Source organism: Pecten maximus, chromosome 10, assembly GCF_902652985.1.
Source record: "Pecten maximus chromosome 10, xPecMax1.1, whole genome shotgun sequence".
Taxonomy (NCBI): domain Eukaryota; kingdom Metazoa; phylum Mollusca; class Bivalvia; order Pectinida; family Pectinidae; genus Pecten; species Pecten maximus.
In genome coordinates this window covers 36,413,064-36,433,614 of record NC_047024.1, presented here as the reverse complement: position 1 = coordinate 36,433,614, position 20,551 = coordinate 36,413,064, and the positions used below count along the sequence as shown (strand labels likewise).

General features: G+C 33.0%; 2 protein-coding genes across 3 annotated transcripts in view; one reads left to right on the top strand and one right to left on the bottom strand.

Annotated features, from left to right (window-relative positions):
• The window catches only part of LOC117336384 (myoneurin-like), a 68,063-nt gene extending 57,932 nt beyond the window's left edge, over window positions 1-10,131 (bottom strand). For both annotated transcript variants that reach the window (XR_004534594.1, XM_033896888.1), the window contains exon 1: window positions 10,034-10,131. The gene's annotated coding sequence lies outside the window, so the exon portion shown is untranslated. The remainder of the gene's footprint in view (window positions 1-10,033) is intronic.
• LOC117336386 (protein fuzzy homolog) overlaps window positions 10,123-20,551 on the top strand; it is a 142,067-nt gene continuing 131,638 nt past the window's right edge. The window contains exons 1-2 of the mRNA XM_033896891.1: window positions 10,123-10,231; window positions 15,948-16,069. Coding sequence (XP_033752782.1) covers window positions 10,154-10,231; window positions 15,948-16,069 — 200 coding nt within the window. The 5' untranslated portion in view covers window positions 10,123-10,153. The remainder of the gene's footprint in view (window positions 10,232-15,947; window positions 16,070-20,551) is intronic.

Genomic DNA, 20,551 nt, shown 5'->3' with positions numbered 1-20,551 from the left:
TTTATTGTTCAACAGGTTCTAAAATAAGTACTACAGGTGTTTTAGTACTTCTCAATATGCTTTAGTCCTCGGATGAGCATTCTTCCAACATTTCATTAACTTAACAAGATTTCAAATTTAATTTCAATCGAAAGGTTTGTTGAAAATTTTGTTTTTGTCTTCAGATAATTGTTTATGGTCTGAAGATACAGAGTATTATCATGACTGATAAAAACGGGAGTCAGGGGATTAGTTTTTCAGTATTCACTCAACTCAGGTGAGCAATTTCAATGGAATATTGTCATGTATAAACTGTTTGGAATGCCCGTACTTTTAATAAAAAAATATTTCAGATAATTATAAGTCAATTGTACTGTTTCTTTGAAGCCTATAATTGACATCATAATGAATGGCATTGTTTTCTTACAAACTTAATTTGTTTTTCTTTATCTTTGTTAATTAAAATGACATACAAAAAGTAATATTTTTAAAGGCACTAATTGTTCCATATTTGTAACAATATTTAAACATGGGCATCATCATATGACCGTTGCTGCTACTTTGTCGCGGTCCTTTGAATCCAGAACTATAGAGAATAAACTACTGTATTTACCTTAAATAAACCCCTATCCCATAGCAGGGCTTATTTGTGGATAACATGGTAATAAACCATTCACCTTCTTTAGTAGAGGCACCATGTGTTTGTCCTTGAAGCAATATCTATAACTGAACCATAAGTCAAGGCAATTCCTTGAAAATAATTAACGGAAAATTTTAATCTTTTCTGTATGCAAATATGTTGCCACTTCCATCAGGTCTTCAGATTTTTTCTTCACCAATTATTTTAAAGAATCATCAGGCCTTTAACCTTCAAATGCCAAAGTCAAACTGCATGAAAAAATGCAGCATTGATGCAATGTATTTTAGGGAAATATCATGTCGAGATAACCAGCTCACAGAAACAACAGTGTACATCTGACCCATAACTTAAGCATCAAGGTATTATATAGCCAGCCAGAGCCGCTTCCTACAATGACAAGTGATACGTCCCAGGTCTTAATAAATATGTAATCTATCAAAAATCGCATTAAGTATGATTTCCTTTTATTCCCTCACACGGGGGAGGCTAGAGTCACGATAACTCCACGTCGTAGTTCTCTATATCGGCAAATGCTGAGAAGACATGCTTAATCACAAAAGACATAGAAACTATTGTCCATAAAGTTTATTGATAAATCAAGTAATCATTGTTAAATGCACAAATTAAATCGGTTATTCGACACACTTTGTACCTAAGCTCTCGGTTGAATACCGATATGTTAATTGATTGTTTTAGTTTATTAGGATGTCTGAAATGCAGAGGTAGAATGAACTCTTATGTTCTTCAGTGGACAAAATGGTTTTTAACATTCAGTAAGGAAAAAAGAATTCCCTCTTGTTATATACATAAAGCCACATAAAGATTGCTTTCTGGTAAAGAGTTACTTCCCTTGTCAATGGTTTTGATGGGGTATGGGTAAACTAGAATATAAGTCATGAATTGGATTCCTGTTCTGTTCCCTTCCTTTACACATCATAAAGTACTCAAAGTGCTATTTCTTTCATCTATATCATGCTGGTTATATTCATTACCTTTGATGGTACACTCTGCCTTAATTATTTACTAAATGTTATGAAATTATCCATATCTTTTGTAACATTTACCTACCTTTTTTAAAGCATTGTGAATTTATAACAAATATATTTAAATATTGGATTTAAGATCTGTTGAAACCATTGAAACATTGGTTGATAATGCAATAGTTATTTCTTTACTAAGTAACTGAGTTCCAAAATCAATCTTTTATATACTATGTCACAGACTATAGAAACAAACTGTTAAAGGGAACACAGATCCAACATGTCCCATAGGCATTGGTTCACAATCATATTAGCCAGGGTTTGAAAAATCAAAGCATTATAGTGTATAAGTGGACAGTATGTTCAGTCTACTAGCTAAGGCTAGTCGAATATCCATTTAACCTAGTGGAAGGGTGAGCACTAAGCATGAACAGCAAGAGGTCACAAGTTCTATATCTGTTGTGAAATTTTACATATAGCTACAATAATATAGCTATGGTTAAGCAAATGACAAATGGGCATACAACAAACAAATTAAAAAACATCACTATTGGTTTATATTACAGCATTTCTTCTTCCACCTACATGGATGTATCTATTCAGATGACACATTAATAAAATCATATTTCTGATTCAAATGCAGTCTTATGATCACCAAATATGATTCAAACTGATATAATTTTGTTATCCGTGCTGAAACTGCGCATTTATTAATTAGTTCGTTAATTTATTTCAGCAGCAGTTTTACATTATAACCACCAGCATTAAAACTATGCCGTTTATCTTTTTTTAAAGATATTTCTTGTTATTCTTATTCTTTGAACTCAAACCCTGCTTTTCAATGAATAAGTTTATGTTACCATTTTTAAGGCTGAGAAACATTCATAATACTGTTTTTCAAATGAATCAGCTCTTTACGGGTGTGAACATAGGGAACGTACAAAAACCTTTATTGGCTTTAACATCAGAAATCAGGACTTTATAAGACTTATAATTTTTAACCAAACTTTTTCGGCATAGCCGTCTAATTTGGTTTTGGCCCCGGATATGACGCGACAGGTGGCGTTCTGGTCAAGATGAAGTATGTGATTGGTCAATGTAGCGGTCAATGCAAAATGCTGAATATGCAAATGTTTTGACATATACGGAAACAAAAATGGCTTCCAATGTGAATCGACTGCGGTTGAAAACTATAACAGCTTCCGCAATGAAGAGAATAATAGGAAAATGGGTCAAACACAATCCTAGAATTAAACTTGGGAAGCAGTACAATAGATTGTAACAGTTCAAACATGAAAACAGCAGTAATACGGACGCCGCTCGTATTCTGCTTGATTGTTTGATAGTAGGTCATGATAATCTCGGTAATATTTACACAAATACAGTCTGTACCAGTACATCGCTACTGTCACTATACTATATGAACAGTGTTTACACTTATTTACACATAAATATGTGTGCCGTAATATTTACAGAACGTGTTATTTAACATTTAAACCACTGTGTATAATATCGTTATCCAACTAACCCAGATGGAATATAGATATCGCCTTGTAAACTATCGTGTGTTTGTGTTGCCACGATTTCAAAACAGTCACGTAATGATCTAAAAATAATTTCCGCGCTAAATTTAGAGGGGGATTCCCAACTAAATAGAGTGGTCAAGCTGGACATAGGGATTGACTGTGAACATTGGAACAGCACAGAAACATAACTGGAAAGGAACAAAACACGTACATTCAGTGAAAATTGCAACGTTTTTACCGTGATGTCCCTTTTAAATTGAATGCAAGCTGAATAAGTGGATGCATCTATTCAAATGACACATTTGTAGTCTTATTATCACCAAAAATGATTCAAACTGATACAATTTTGTTATCCGTGCTGAAACTGCGCATTTATTAATTACATCGTAGTTCGTTAATTTATTTCACCAGTAGTTTTACATTATAACCACCAGCATTAAAACTATGCCGTTTATCTTTTTTAAAGATATTTCTTGTTTCAACTGTTTTGCTTATCATTTGATAATGTCATAATAAATTGGTGCTTTGTGATAACCTACAAAACTGAAAATTACAGAATATCTTCTTAGTATATTACAACTGCCAAAAAATGAGAAATTTAATCATCATGGATGACCAGTGATGGCTATTTAACACAATGTTATAGTTTAATTCACTCTTGACTATATATGGATATCTACTAATTAACATCATGTGTGACAGTTATATATAGAACTCTTATATCCTATAGTAATGGATACATTCACACCTGCCTTAGTGAGCACCTTAATTAAGCGACTCCCTCTCATATGTGACTTTACTTTTCCCCTCCAATGATATTCACTTTACTAGTTATCTGATTCTGGATTGAAGACCACTGGTCATGTGACCTTTTTATTACCTCCCTTGAATGGTCACATATGACAGGTTTTTATACTAATTCAACATTATTTCTGATAAATATGAAATAGATATGTAATAATCAAATGGCTTTTGTGAGCGTTGATCAGGAATAATTGGAAAAGAAGGCTACATCACATGAACTACTAATCCCAATACCGATGAAACTGAAGGCTAAACACATCTTCAGTATTACATGACTCGCTCTATTTGTCATGATAAAATTATATCTGAGATCTCATGTCAATTAAAATTTGGGATGTTGATCTACTCCCAAAACAAGAAATCCATTTATCTTCATTTTAATATCGCCCCATCAATAAATGGTAAATCAAATGATAGATGTGAGTTTAAAAGTTTAAATATGGCTACATTTAAAACACTATGATTCAACAGCAGCTAATTCTTTATAATGAACAGTAAAGAAGACATATGCCTAACATTCCACTTAATCTCACACTGGCTGTGTTACACAAAATTAATGAGCTGACATGTTGGTACTGGGTGGAAGAACTATCTTCATAAACAACCTTTGCCCTACCTGTGCCTACAATTCATGAGTTTTATTATACAATTCCTAAAGGAAGCAAAGAGACCTACACCCAATAAATAATATTTATGCATGGTAAACAACTGGTAAAATTATTTGTGAGTAATTCCAATATAAATAATTAATTCTGTTCCATTGTTCTGTCAATACCTATTTCTTTACTTCATGTTTCTGATGTGAAACTGTTTGTGGATGAAAGGCCGGCGTTATTAGGCAATTGCCACACCTTCATCGCGAACTTCACATCCTATAATTAGTAACTGGAACAGCTGTTAAATGATAATTGAAACTAACAACTCGCATGCTGGGACCATGTTGTTTTCACAGGTTATTATGAATATTACTGATGTTTATTCTGAACATCCAACCACTGAATATATTAAACAAAACAGTACCAGAGTTATCTCCCTTTGGAGAAAAATTCACAAGCTCTTTACAAAGACTGAGTCACAAGATTTCAATAGAAATTCACAATAAACTACTTAAAGAGATGTTAAACTTTTACTTTTTATAAAACCATATGAAATTTTTCTTTTCTTTCAGTATTTAATGTGAAAAAAACTCTAGATTCCTTTTTGGCATTGTTTTTCTTTCAGTATTTAATGTGGAAACAATTCTTGATTACTTTTTGTCAAACAAGTTTGAAAGCATCTTGATAGAACAAAAGGTTCATATCTTTTTCTTTGGAAATGTATAGAATTTGGTAGATTATTTTTGACAGAAAGAGGAAATTGTACTAATACCACATAACCTACTTTTTGCAATAGCACATAGATATTTGGTATTTTTCATTCTATACACGATATTTACCAAGAGAAGTTGGTCGAATGAAAGACGAAAATTTGGAAGGAAAAGATATAATTAGACAAAAATATCTTTATACACTTGTTTGAAAGCTTGTGGAAAGATCAGAATGTGAAACGTATCATATCATTTCTTTTCAATTTAAAATATGATCTAGGAACATCGGACAGCTATCATACTACTATTTGGTGTATTGTCAGAGGTTTTCAGATACTTTTGTCTTTTTGACAAATTTAAATTGCTCATGATGTTCCATTACATTTGAGAAGTCTAGTATATTTCATAACATTTTAGAAGTGTGTGGTATTTTGGTACATTTTTTTCTTCTTTTAAGTTTGTGGTATTTCATTACATTTTTGAAGTCTGTGGTATTTTAGTACATTTCAGAAGTCTGGTATTTTGGTACATTTTTGAAGTATGTGGCATTTTAGTACATTTTAGAAGTATGTGGTATTTTGGCACATTTTAGATGTATGCGGCCATTCATTACACTTTAGAAGTATGTGTGGTATTTGAGTACATTTTAGAAGTCTGTGGTATTTTAGTACATTTTAGAAGTATGTGGTATTGTAGTACATTTTAGAAGTCTGGTATTTTGGCACATTTTAGATGTATGCGGCCATTCATTACGCTTTAGATGTAAGTGGTATTGGAGTACATTTTAGAAGTATGTGGTATTGGAGTACATTTTAGAAGTATGTGGTATTTTGAATACATTTTAGAAGTGTGTGGTATTTTGTTACATTTTAGAAGTATGTGGTATTGGAGTACATTTTAGAGGTGTGTGGTATTTTGTACATTTTAGAAGTCTGTGGTATTTTGTACATTTTAGAAATCTGTGGTATTTTCGTACATTTTAGAAGTGTTTGGTATTTTGTACATTTAGAAGTCTCTTTGGTATTTTGTTACATTTTCAAATATCCTTCATAATTTATATTGTTACATTTTGAATAATTTTCTGGAATGTTATGCTTTTAATTGACCTTCCAATCAATATTTTCTTTATTCTAGGTGAAAAAAATAATAAATTCTCCTACTGTTTGCCTCTTCCTACAAATTGAATCAGTGTTGTTTGCCATTTAGATGTGAAAGGCTGTAGTTGTTTAAACCTGTATTATGAAATAAAACCAGACAAAACTCTCCTTCACAATGTTCAAACAATAAATTCTCATTTCAAATGGGAGCCACAGCATACCAAAGTGAAATTTGAGAATTAAAAAAAATCTAAATTGCAGCAGCACCTTGCATAGTGCAAGTAGGGAAGTGGAAGTCGGCATGATTCTGAGTAAATCTGATAATTCACACCCGTTATCAAAAGTGATGTCAGCCACCGCTACAATCAAAATATCACACTAATTGGAAAGAACTCACTATGTTCGTTTGCAGATCTTGTAACACAACACTAAACCTTGGTATCTACACAATGCACATGATCGTTTAGGGGGAAAAGTCGGACTGAAAACAAAAATGGGGGAGTCCCTTTTAACCTACACAACGTGCCATCCACATTAACCATGAACTTGGATGGGTTCTGAATCTTGAACATAATCTGTATCTTCAAATAGATTTTAAATGCTTTGTTTTGTTTGTAAAGATTGAAAGACTTGATTTTGAAAAGAGAGGTGACAATAGAGAAATCAATATGGAACCCATACTGATATCTTTTAAAATTTGTTACTGAAATTCTCATTAAATCTAAATCATTTCATTAAATAACATTCAAATACAAAACAATCCTATTGTGCTGCCTGACAATTCTGGGTAGAAGCTAAAGCTGTGTATTCATTTGGTTAAATTTAGCGTATCTATGCGTTATTTTACACAACCTTTTTTTTTAATTATTGGACATTTTTCATAAATCAGTGGAATACAATGGATTATTAGGAAAATAGTCTACATAATTTTTCTAATTTCAATGGGTCAAAATCACAAAACTATAAGTAAAATTTACCTAAACCATAGGGTTAGTTCAAAAGGTACATGATTAGCTAATCACTTGATTAATGAAAATCTCAATTCTCTTCTAAATCTGTGTATGTGCGATTCCTCAAAATAGGCAAGCAGGAAGAAACTGATGAGTGCTTTAGAGTTTTGTAAAGTTTGTCAAGATAGTTTTACCAGAAATGATTTCATCAGGATTCTAAGATCATCGTTAAACTGTGATTAGATTAATCACGTTTTGAACAACTGGGCCAGACGTTAATGCTAACAGGAGTTGTGATATAATTGTTACGTTACACAACTTTATACTTTCAATCTTGGTAGATCGTTACAGATAGAAAGTAAAATTTCACTGTTGCAATTAACACTTATGGATATTAACTGCAAAAAGGTTTTTTAACATAAAGAAAAACACTGTTAAAAAGTTTTATAATTCTGATCAAGAGAGCGTAGAGTAATTAATATGGTATTAGATATCAACCGTGGAAATCTAATTAAGTGAAATAACTTTTTAAAACTTAAACGACTATAATAAAGGGGATTCAAGAATGAATTTTGATGAAATATTCATTTAATTTACATTTTTGTAAAGATGAAAAATAATTTTCAAATCAAAATATATTTTCGAAAGGAAATAACTTATTTTGTGGAGAAATTTATGAGTATATGATATGGAATATGTACAAACGCAATTTTTAATGACTATGTTGACAATATTGTCACCAATTCCTGAATGCTGAATTTTTCATATTGTTTAAACATAAATTTGATCTCTTTTACAAAAGTGGTGTAGATTAAATTTTGATACATAACTATCTTGGTAAGAAGGGAGATTTTCAGACAAATCAGTGTTGCACTAAGTTTATCAAAATCAATATTACAAACACAAGATCACATTTCTCTTGAAATGCAAATTTTTAATATTCATATATTCTCTTGAATTTGAGAATCTCATGATTTTTCAGGGATAATAATAAAATATCAGATTTTTTAAGGTTGAATGACTACCCAGCTACCACTTTACAAGAATTTCAGAGATTTTAAATACCTTGTAAAAACTGATCCTAAATCTAATTTTCTAGCACTACTACAACTAATTGATGACTGACTATGGTGGAAATAAAATCAAGAAAAATCAATTAATCAGTCATGTGAGAAGTAACAAAGAAAATGAAATCTACAAAATGCTTGGGGTACCAAAAGCCTTTTATGCAATCCGTGGTATTTTGCATTTTTCATTTTGTTCAGATATTGATTTTGTACAAGTGAACATGTTTAAATAATCTAATTCCATTAGATGCGCAATGGAATAAAATGGAAGAAATATAATATATGCTCACTGATTAGACAACTGGTGATAGGGCTATGAGCAGATGTGTTCACACTTTTAAGGTTCACTATCCGCCATATCACTCTGAAGCCTTTCTTGAAATTTGTCTTCAAACCACAGGTGTGCTTTAAAATTTGTCATCAGCTGTTAAAATATTGTATGTCATTTAAATTTAAAGACAGGTAATTTTTAACTTTGTCTACAAATCTAATGTATAATTTAACAATCAAGGTTTTATATATATTTCCAGACATGAAACGATGATATAAGGTCATTAAAACTTCTACACATATTTGGTTTACAAACGATTAATTTAAGAGAAAAATTAATTATTTAAGTATGGAGCTTTACAATTTTAAATGGACCATTCTAAACAAGAATTTTGTGAAATGACTCAAAATTAAAGAAAAACATTTACATACACTATATTTTTTTTCATCTTTCGTTTTTAAATGAAATATCTACGGGGTATGACAATATGACTCATATCAAGATCCTTAGTAAATATGTATATTGTTTACATAATTTAAAACAATCTTTATATATATTCTTGAATTTATGTTATTTATTGACATGTGTCATTATGTTCAAATGATATCATTTCTGTTGTAATTTGCATAAAACTAAATTAAATTACATACTATATTATGACATCAAGGACAGAAAACAGAATGATAATTAAGGGTCTGTATTAAGTAGATGGTTTTAACATTATGACTAATACAAAGAACAAAGAAATACATGCAGGCTAGTCTACCCATTGTGTCCCAACACAAAATTACACAATATGTACAGTGTACAATACAATATCATCAATTCTAACCAGTCAACAGTAATTAATAAATTGATACAATGTTGCAATCGAGTTGTAAAATCATTGTCCCGTGAAATTGGTTTTAATTTAAGGATTTTGAAGTGAAACAAAGGCTTTTCGAGTTATATTTTGAGAAGCGACCGTCCTATAACGATGGCAGGGCGATCGATATCGTCCACTCTTTGTGATCTGAGCAGCCCATATAGATATGACTAAGACATCATCAAACGACGCGCGGAAAGTCTTTGTTGTCAAATAAGACTCGACCCATTGCCGAAACATATCAACAAGGACAAGACATTGATAAACTATCGAGCAATATTTATTAACATGTTCCGTTAAACAGTAAAATTACACGAGCATTGCATGAAAATTGCTGCAGCACATGCCCCACTACGGTAGCGAACGGGGCATGCGGCGAGTAGAAAACAATGGGTTCCTAGACAGGAGCGTGGCACGTGCTCGGGTTTACGTCTTGTTAGCGATCAACATCGTCCAAAATACCGATTCTCATTATACACAAATCGAAAAACATATACATACCTCGGATTCAGCTACAATAAAAAGTCATGACATTCGTTCAAACTTACCTTTTACCACGAAAAATATTTGACAGATGCCTCTTCCATTGAAACTACAGCGCCATGCTATTTACCCATCATTCTGATGATGGTAAGTAATACGCATGCGTATGTAGGTTTTGTTTAGGTATGGCGGTGTACGTAACGTGCCTCACCGCAAGCGGAGGTTTGCCGGTCTTCACAAGATCTTCAGGAGATTTGAAGCCAGTATGTCACTTCAAATTTTGCAGTAGATTGTATGCCATTTCTCATCAGGCTCTTGTATCGTGGGTTCTACACTTGGCGGAAGGCTAGATACTGATATACAAAATCGTCAGTGTGTATTGACTTGAGTGTGTGCCCTCTCACCCATGACCCACTAGCATCTTGGAAAGGGGGCCCGCAGCGGGATAATTGAAATAAACGGGCAATTTGCATGTAGTTCACTAGAATTTTAATCAGCTATTTGTTATTTGGTTTCTCATTAACATCAAAAGAAAAATAATTTCAGAAAACTGTTAAAGTATTTCTGAGTGAAGTAAGATTTATTTTCAAAAGAAATGAAAAAAAAGGAAAACGGAAATTCTGATTGAAACTCTTTGAAAACAAAATTAGATGTGATGAAATAAATCTGTTTTTTTTTATCTGATATATTTTCAACAACGGCAATAACCTCAGAATAAATGTAAATGAGTGTTTTATTTAGATGATATCTTTTCTCTTGAATACTAATAGAATATGGTCCAATTGACTGTAACTTTAAGCTGTGAACTGAATCCCAATCTTTCCCCTTTCTGTTTTTATTTTCACTTTTCATATAGATTATATACATTGTTTTTGGTTTATAGAAAAAGAAAGTAATATACATTGTTTTTGGTTTATAGAAAAAGAAAGTTACTGGATGAAAGATTCAACTTCCAAGTATAGTGTATTGAAATTCACTGGCAACACTTTTTACTTTTTAACTTCTAAATTGAAATCTGTGAATGTTTATACACATGTACAATAATTGTGATAGTATAATTATGATCAACACTTCACACTTGATTTTTTTATACCAAGAGCTTTTCATCAATCCAACTTGAGCTCTAAATCAATTTTCACAAGAAATAACCACATACCAAAATATTAAGTGTTCAATTTGATCAACTTACTAGTTTTACTGTCTTGTTTTTTTTGTTTTTTTGCTTTTTGTTTTTTTCTTTTTCATTTAAAAAAGTAGTAACCTAGTTGCATATTTGACTTTTTAATTTTATCACCAAGATGACATGATGTCAAATTGAACTTTTTAACAAAGAGTCTACACAGGGGTTTTCCATTGAAGGCTATATAGTTAGTACAGGATATATTTATGCAAATTATTGGAATATAAAATGTTACATGTGCTATTATTTAACTGTGTAAGACATTTATAAAGATTGATTGAGAACTCAAAAATAACTCAACAATAAGAAGGAAAAGGTCATGGCAGCAGACAGTTTCAGATTTAAATCAAATCTTAATGATTTGATCAAAATCTGCATATAAATATGGTATACATTAATATCACATGGAAATATCATATGTATCAAATGAATGCATTTCTTAATGACTTATCTGATTGGGACCTATTCATTTTAAAAAGTGAGGCACAAATTTTTAAATCTGATTAGTTCTGCTAGTGGATCAATTATCAAATACGGTATTTATCTGCTAATTATAAGCCCTTGTCCTTATATAAGCCCCTGCCTACATGTAACCCTTAATTTCTTCATTTTTGGAGAATAATCATTCGTTCAACATACCTTAAGCCAATTTTTATCAATAATCCCAGTATGTTCAAGTTTATTAAGTTTCTAAATGTTGAAAAAATCAAAGATCTAAATAATCTAGGTAAATATTTAGTGTCAGCATCTAAAAGAAGAAAAGAACGGATAGGAATTTAGAAAAATATAAAAAATATATATACATGTACATATATATCTAGTATAAATTTATAGGTCATTCGACACTCTCCTGTATACTTTATACAATGTATATGGAAAATTATATGTTAATTTCCTCTGTGTATATAAATCAATTACGATTAATTTTAGGTTGTATTGTAATACATGGAATGTATGTACACATGAAATGCTTAAAATAATGCTGTCTATGTATTTTTTTATGTTTTGTGGGTAGGTGGTTGAGAGAGGGAGAGCCTGTGGGTGTGAGTGGGTGAGGGTGTGTTAGCCGCTAGGGTGCTAAATATTTTATATGGTTTGTTACATTTTAGTGATAAGTTGTAAAACTTAAGCTAAAAAAAGAAACTGAAGAAGCTGAAACAGTTTTAAAAATTATGAAATAAAATTGGTTCACAAAAACTGAGCCCCTCCCCAAACTTTCATACAGAACTTTTACACTAGAGGAGGGGGTTTTGTTATTTGAGGATAAATATGGTACATCTTTGTTAAGGTTCAATCATTTCAAATAAGGAAATGAAGCTTTTAATTCATTGTAATTTTCACATATATTTAGATAACTGATAGACAATTTGCCATTTAAAATGTCATTTTGATGAATATTAATCAGTTTCAAAGTGAAAGTCCTCTGTTTTATGGTACACCAATCACGAAAATAAAAAACAGTTTAAATATGAATGAGTTCCCGTTTCAACTGTTATAAATATGGAAATATGATGTGACATATGGATTGTGAGAAATTCTGAATGTTCACATTGGTATATACTAAAGATCACCTGCAATATTGTACAAAACGAAATTGACAAGTAATTATTTATTTATGCATTATTTGCGACAGGGCCTCATCGTTAGCGCTGTAGTAGATAGTTAAGTTATCTTAAAACATATGGTAGTCACTTATGCATGGAGGAGTTTTTGTGTTAACTGAAGCAGGAATGTGAAATAGGGTTTTTGTGTAAGCTTTTTCTGATTTGTGTAAACCAGTTAGGAAAAAACAAAAACAAAAAAACACCAAATTATCAAATCCAAAAGTGACACATTTTTCTTCAATGTTTTTAAAAACTTTGGTTTCTTTAATTTAGAATTGGGCAGCATAAAGAATAGAGAAAATCATGTTGGTAATTGAAATTACCATATGAGTCATATGGAAAAATAAGGCAGATCTTTACATTTCTGGTATTAATAGGACAACTGTACTACTTAGTATGTATATACAATTGTGTAGGTCTAGTGACGTACTTCAATATGCACATACATTGTAGTTGACAAATATGAAATGTTGTAAAAGGGTTTTTAGTATTCTACAAGCAACAACTTCCAATGATGAAGACAAATTAGAAATGACACATTCAGATCCTGATTTGTGTTACCAACACATAATATTCTGCAACCAAAATAGACAGTTTATTTTTAAGCTTTTGTCCAATTCGGGAATTAACTCTAGAACAATAAACAGATGATAATTAAACAATCCATTCATAAATAGTACAATTTTATATTTTTTTATCAATTCAAATACTTCTAATGCAATATTACCAAGCAATGCAACTGACAATTTGTTGATGTTGTTAATTCATCTGGAATGAATTTGACTAATTAGATAAGAAAAATTCTGTTTATCGATTAAAAATCAGAACTCTATTGTTGTCAAGGTCAAGGACAATGTTAATCCATAGTTGTGAAGGTTATAGGTATCCTGTACTTTAGCTGTAGTTGTCAAGGTTATAGGTATCATGTTTAGCTGTAGTTGTCAAGGTCAAGTATGATGTTTACCCATAATTGTCAAGGTCAGGTACCATATTTATGTGAAGTTGTCAAGGTCAGGTACCATATTTATGTGAAGTTGTCAAGGTCAGGTACCATATTTATCTGTAGTCGTCAAGGTCAGGTACCATGTTTATCTGTAGTTGTCAAGGTCAGGTACCACGTTTGTCTATAGTTGTCAAGGTCAGGTACCACGTTTGTCTATAGTTGTCAAGGTCAGGTACCACGTTTGTCTATAGTTGTCAAGGTCAGGTACCACGTTTGTCTATAGTTGTCAAGGTCAGGTACCACGTTTGTCTATAGTTGTCAAGGTCAGGTACCATGCTTATCTGTAGTCGTCAAGGTCAGGTATAATGTGTATCTGTAGTTAAGGTCAGGTACCATGTTTGCCTATAGCTGTCAAGGTTTGGTACCATGTTTATGTGAAGTTGTCAAGGTCAGGTACCATATTTATCTGTAGTCGTCAAGGTCAGGTACCATAATGTTTATTTGTAGTTGTCAAGGTCAGGTACCATGTTTATCTGTAGTCGTCAAGGTCAGGTACCATAATGTTTATTTGTAGTTGTCAAGGTCAGGTACCATGTTTATCTGTAGTCGTCAAGGTCAGGTACCGTGTTTATCTGTAGTCATCAAGGTCAGGTACCGTATTTATGTGAAGTTGTCAAGGTCAGGTACCATGTTTATCTGTAGTCGTCAAGGTCAGGTACCGTATTTATGTGAAGTTGTCAAGGTCAGGTACCATGTTTATCTGTAGTCGTCAAGGTCAGGTACCGTGTTTATCTGTAGTCATCAAGGTCAGGTATAATGTTTATTTGTAGTCGTCAAGGTCAGGTATAATGTTTATTTGTAGTTGTCAAGGTCATGTACCATGTTTTTCTGTAGTCGTCGAGGTCAGGTATAATGTTTATCTGTAGTCATCAAGGTCAGGTATAATGTTTATCTGTAGTTAAGGTCAGGTACCATGTTTGTCCATAGCTGTCAAGGTTGGGTACCATGTTTATGTGAAGTTTCAAGGTCAGGTACCATCATGTTTATGTGAAGTTTTCAAGGTCAGGTACCATCATGTTTATGTGAAGTTTCAAGGTCAGGTACCATCATGTTTATGTGAAGTTTTCAAGGTCAGGTACCTTCATGTTTATGTGAAGTTGTCAAGGTTGGGTACCATGGTTGGGTATCATTATACTGTCTTTCCCTCACAATCTTTATGCTTTTCACACCTGTATTCATGACATGATCTTGTGTCTCCCTGAAAGCTATTAAGTTCTGTCAATTTTTCCTGTAGTTATGGCCCTTGATGCCACTAAGTGAGACATATCTTGTCCAGACTACTCTTCTAAACTTATATACTTAAGTATTTAATACTTATCATTTTGATATTAAAATAGCAATTTCAATGAAACTACACATGAATATAGACACCATGTGTAGATATGCTTGTTTTTTTGGGGGGTTTTTTTGGGGTTTTTTTTGCAAATTTTGGTTGCCATGGTAACTAAGTCACTATAAACTGGTTATGTATACTGGCCAATATCTCATCAGTCCTTAAATTGATTTTACTCAAACTTGGTCAAGTGGTGCTACTTATTAATGTCTATTATTTAAGACATCAGGTGTTTTCAGAACTGTTACCATGGAAATACAATGAAGGCTTCTGATTGGTCAATATTGAGATATTGTCTCATCTAGGTGAAAATTGGTATGTAAATGTTTTGAGGGATAGCAAATACAATGGTGCTATTTTCCAAAACAATAGATGCAATGTATGTTATTTGGTTGTCATGTTTGCAAATGAGGGGTAGCAGGGTGGGTGGGGTTGGGGATATTAGTTAGTCATTGACTATAACAGTTCTATTTTTATCTTAAAGAAACCGAAGCCATAATATGGAGTTTTGGCACCAATGCATTCTCTTCTTCATGTAGTTTATATTTTGAATGTTCAATCAAATTTGTAAAAGGGAAGGAGTTACCTGTACCATCAGCTTTTGCAATGCAAATTTACAAGAGCTAGAGCTCGCTTTAGCCGATCATCTGATTAAATCACCCTCTATATCCATGGTCTGTGTTTTGTCTGTTATAAATCAGTTTTCCAATTAAATCTCGTAAAATATTGTCATGTTGTAATGTTTACACTGCGTCATTGCCTCAAGGGCAGTAACTCTGCATGGTAAGTACACATGTACAGGTGAGAACAAAGTGACCAGTAACATCAATATTCTAACTATGACAAATCTGTTTTACAGCTTCCATTCCCACTCATCGGTTCTCTCAATGGAGTACACATGTTTGGAGCCAATCACAATGTTGACCTTCTATCCTCAACAACTGATGATTCCAAGGTCATTTGGAAAGTGTTTCAAGACAGGTAATCTAGGAAAAGGGTAATGTACTATGTCACCTGAAGTGTCTTGTAATAATTACTTGTAGAATTTGTACTTTAGTAATTTTTTAAAAATAACTACTGAATGACTTTTGGCCAAATTTGCACTGACACCTTTTAGACAGAAGATTATAAAACATATCTTAAAAGGTTCCTTGTCCCTCAAAAGCCTGGTGTAAAGGATCCAAAAGGAATTTGTTTTAATTCTTGTTCTTATATCAAATCAAAAATCATAAAATGGACAAACTTGCTAATTGGTCTTGAATTGATAAACATAATCAATATACTACTAGATTAGCCTAATTGACCTTACCCATTGGGACTGTGGGATGGGTAATGACATAAAATCTATTAAAATCCCCACCCACAACTAGATAAATAGTTGCTATATGTAGGCATAGAAAAAAAAAACATTTCTACTACAAGCATTGTTACAAATATCAAGTCCTTCCCTTGTCGACTTAGCTCCTTTTGGTCATATTCAACTTTTGGTCATGGAGAAATTAAAGCATCATGCTACTTTACTCCCATGGGCCCTGGATACAAGATGTCAAAGGTCAAGTTCACCGCCATATATCCAGATTTTATTTCAGTAATAATTACCATAATTTTATTACGCAAATACAACTACACCCATTCTGGCCCAAAAACGAGAGATACAAACATCCAGCCCTCCCAATCGTCACATGATATCTCGACGAGAAGTGAGTGATCTCCCTTCCTTTTAAACCTTTGTAACCAGAATATACAGTGTACTGTCCTGCTAGAACCTTGCTTTCTAAATTTAACATTTAGTAAGAACATTCCTTTAACTGATTTGATAGCAATGTGAGTGACAAGGCTATTGGACAAATATTTGCCAACTTCTTGGAAGTTCAGAGGGGGAGATTGCATATAATCAATAAGATACAAAAATGTACCTTAAAACTACCTATATTGAGATTTTTACACATGCTGACATATATGGATAAGGTTAAAAGTGAAAATGTAACAGGAGGGAAAATACAACAACCAGACCCTGACTTGAACCCCGGACCTCCCAACTCTTGCCGGACGCTTTAAACATTTGAGCTACCTTTCCAGTTCCAATCCGTTCCTCCATCTTTCAACAAAGTCTTCAACCCTGAAGACACCCACAATACTCCACACTACCTTCCTATATAGATGGGTACCAAATGTATCTGGAGAGGGGAAATGCAACAACCAGACCAATTCTCATACCCTAGACTGAGACCAACTTCTAGAAAAACACGATTTGGTCTACCTGGCCACTAGAATTCAGCCCAGTTGCTCTACAAAAAATCACATGATTATATAATTCTGCAAGAATATCACCTATAGGAATATCAAGAAATAATAAAAATTAACTTACCTTTACAACATTCTTTTCAATATCAACAAATATCCGGTGGAAAATTTAACCAACTATTGTCCTCTGCATTTTCAGCCCACCATCATCAGATGGTGGGCTATTCAAATTGCCCTGCGTCTGTGGTCCTTGATCTGTGGTCTGTGGTCTGTGGTCTGTGGTCCGTGGTCTTTGGTCCATCTGTTGTCCATCCATCCATAAACAATCCTTGTTGTCACAATTCCTTGAAAAGTAATGCAAGGAAATTCCTCCAACTTCATGTGTATGTTCCCCTTGGTAGGCAAGTGGCCATCTTGGATTCTGAGAATTAAAGTTGGTTATTGCTATTTCTTGAAAAGTACTTTAGGGAAATTCCTCAAACTTCATTTGTGCGTGCCCCTTGGTATCTTGTGCCAATTGAATTTTGATTTTTGATCAGAAAAACAAAATGGCAGACAGATGGCCATCTTTGATTTTGATAATTGAATTTTGTTATCGCTAGTGCTGCAACGGTAGTCCGTGGTATGGTATACCGCGGTATAAATGGCACGGTTCGGTTCACGTTATTTTGATCTCGCATCACGGTACGCTCATGGTTCAGGCCGTTTCCGATTTTCAGCGCAGTAATTTGTATCGCTCATTTAAATTTTATATATAAAGAAACTTTTCTGGATCCGTGTAGCTGAAACAGGTGGTTTAGATTTATTTAAAATCATTTAAGAATCAAAATTGTCGAGACAAAGTCTTCCCGTTCTACTGGAATCCTGTATTTTGATTGGCTGATGACGACTCACAGATCTAGGTTATTTCCTAACCTGAATAATGTTTCTCGCTACTTCATTAAAGGCGTGATTTTGTTACAGATCGTACGGATACACCAATCATGTTTGTCCTGTGTATATCCCGGAGTCGTCCACGAACAAAAATGTTCATTCACCTATAACAGGGCCATTTTCGTTTTTGTGGTACAAAAGGTTGGACCAGTGTTGTTAGTTTATGAAAAAAAGACAGACCTGGTAATCTTATATTACTTTCAGACGAGCCTTGACAAAGACTTCTTAGGCATGTATTAACATTTGCAAGTCCGTTAAGATAGGCCTACTATCAGTATTATGTTTGAAATATTACATTTAGATACTGACGGACCGGTTTGTCCTCATAAACGAACAGACCCAGATCAATTGGAAAATGAGTAGAATTCTAATTGAAAAAAAAATAATTCAAGATTTAAATTAGATAATTTAAGAAGAAAACAATTAATCTTTGTAAAACATATATTAACCAAATGTGTCAATTGTCAAAATGCCTTATTGCTAATAATAAGCATGTCAAAACTTCTAAGAGTAATTTTTTTTTAAATTTAATTAACATTTTGATAATAACAGCTGTAATATGATGGCTAAATTTGTACAAATAAGTAACCTTGATAAGTGAATTCGTGATAGTACCCCTGGATTTATGTTTGTATCCCTCCAGTTTTCAGAGGAGGGGTAATGTTACACTCTACCCCTGACAGGATAAACTAATGGGGCACTCTGTAAATGTACTGTGATACGTATCGTACGGTGAGACAAGTATCGCGATATGTATCATATCGTGAGGGAAGCGTATCGTTGCAGCACTAGTTATCGCTTTTTCTTGAAAAGTATAAGAGGGATATAACTCAAACTTTATGTGTTGGTTTCCCTTGGTCCCTAGTTGTACCAATTCAGTTTAGATTTTTGAGAGGGAAAACAAAATGGCCGACAGGTGACCATCATGGATTTTGAGAATTGAAGTTAGTAATCGTTATTCTTGAAAAGAGCTAAAGGGATGTTTCTCAAACTCGACATGTAGATTTTACTTGTTCTTGTAATTAGATAATTAAGAAAGAAGAAAGAGGGGAAAAGTACAGAGAAGATCAGTCTGACATAGAACCAATGTTGGGCGACAAGATCCCACTGGGATCTCTTCTTCATTATTAAATTTTATTGGCTGTTGCTTACCCCTGTTGGCCAGTCAGAGTTCATGTTATATCATCTGTGTCATGGTATAAAGACATTTGAAACCATTTTTAAATATCATAGGATGTACGCCCCCCTAACATAATACAAAATTCTCTCTTGATTTTCTTTTCTTGGGTGTCTATTTAGCTATCTAAGAGTGCTGATAGTAAGATCTAATTTATCTGGCGAGATATCAACTACATACAGATGTTACATCAGTTCTTCTTATCAGAAAAGTACTCTATCTAGATAAAAATACCAAATACTAGCCATGAAAATGAAGTTGAATTTACTTAATCTTCTTATAGTTTTTGAATTTGAATTGAAGGAATTGGAAAATAAATCTACAAATCTCCAAACGCCTGTGATTATCTTTTGTGGTGCAACCATACAATGCAGCATGAATGATATGCAACGCCAATTTGAAACCTTTCAAATTAGTTATTTGGGAATTATTCAATTATATCAAGGTTCCTGTTCAAGGTCATTTCCCCAGTTTTTACTTTAATGCTTTTAAATCTCATTGTGAACAGTTTTTAGGGAGACTTTATAATATTGGCTGATGGCCTAGCGCCCTATGTGACAGTAGAGGCGCCCAAGAGATCTGTATAAATTGTAAGTAAGATAATTTACTACCACCAGTTTAGTTGTGGGTATTGTTTTTCTTTAAACAGTCATATTTTATCAGGATTTTCATATTAGACAATTCTGAGTTCCTGATTTCATAGGGATTCTTACGTGTAAACAATGAAAAAGATAACGTAGGGATTTTTTACTTTTAACGCACATTTCCAAAAATGGAAATATTGGAGCTTGGTTGCATGTAATTAAGAAAACTGACTATGCATTTTTATCCTTTGAAAGCTACTATTTTTTTACTTTGGTATTATTCTCAGTTTGACTTGACCTCCTAGTAAAGGCAATGTGATCACATATCACACCATGTACTGCCTGTATGAGCTCTAGAAAAAGTTATTAGCTGTTTCCACCAATTATATTTATGTGAATCGAACCAGTACCTACCAGGATACCGAATGTCAGATGTTGCATGACACTTGACCTCTCAAAGGTTTCTGAGATATTGAGGATCTTACATCAGTTAGGAGCTCATGATAGCTCAGTCAGTTAGAGTGC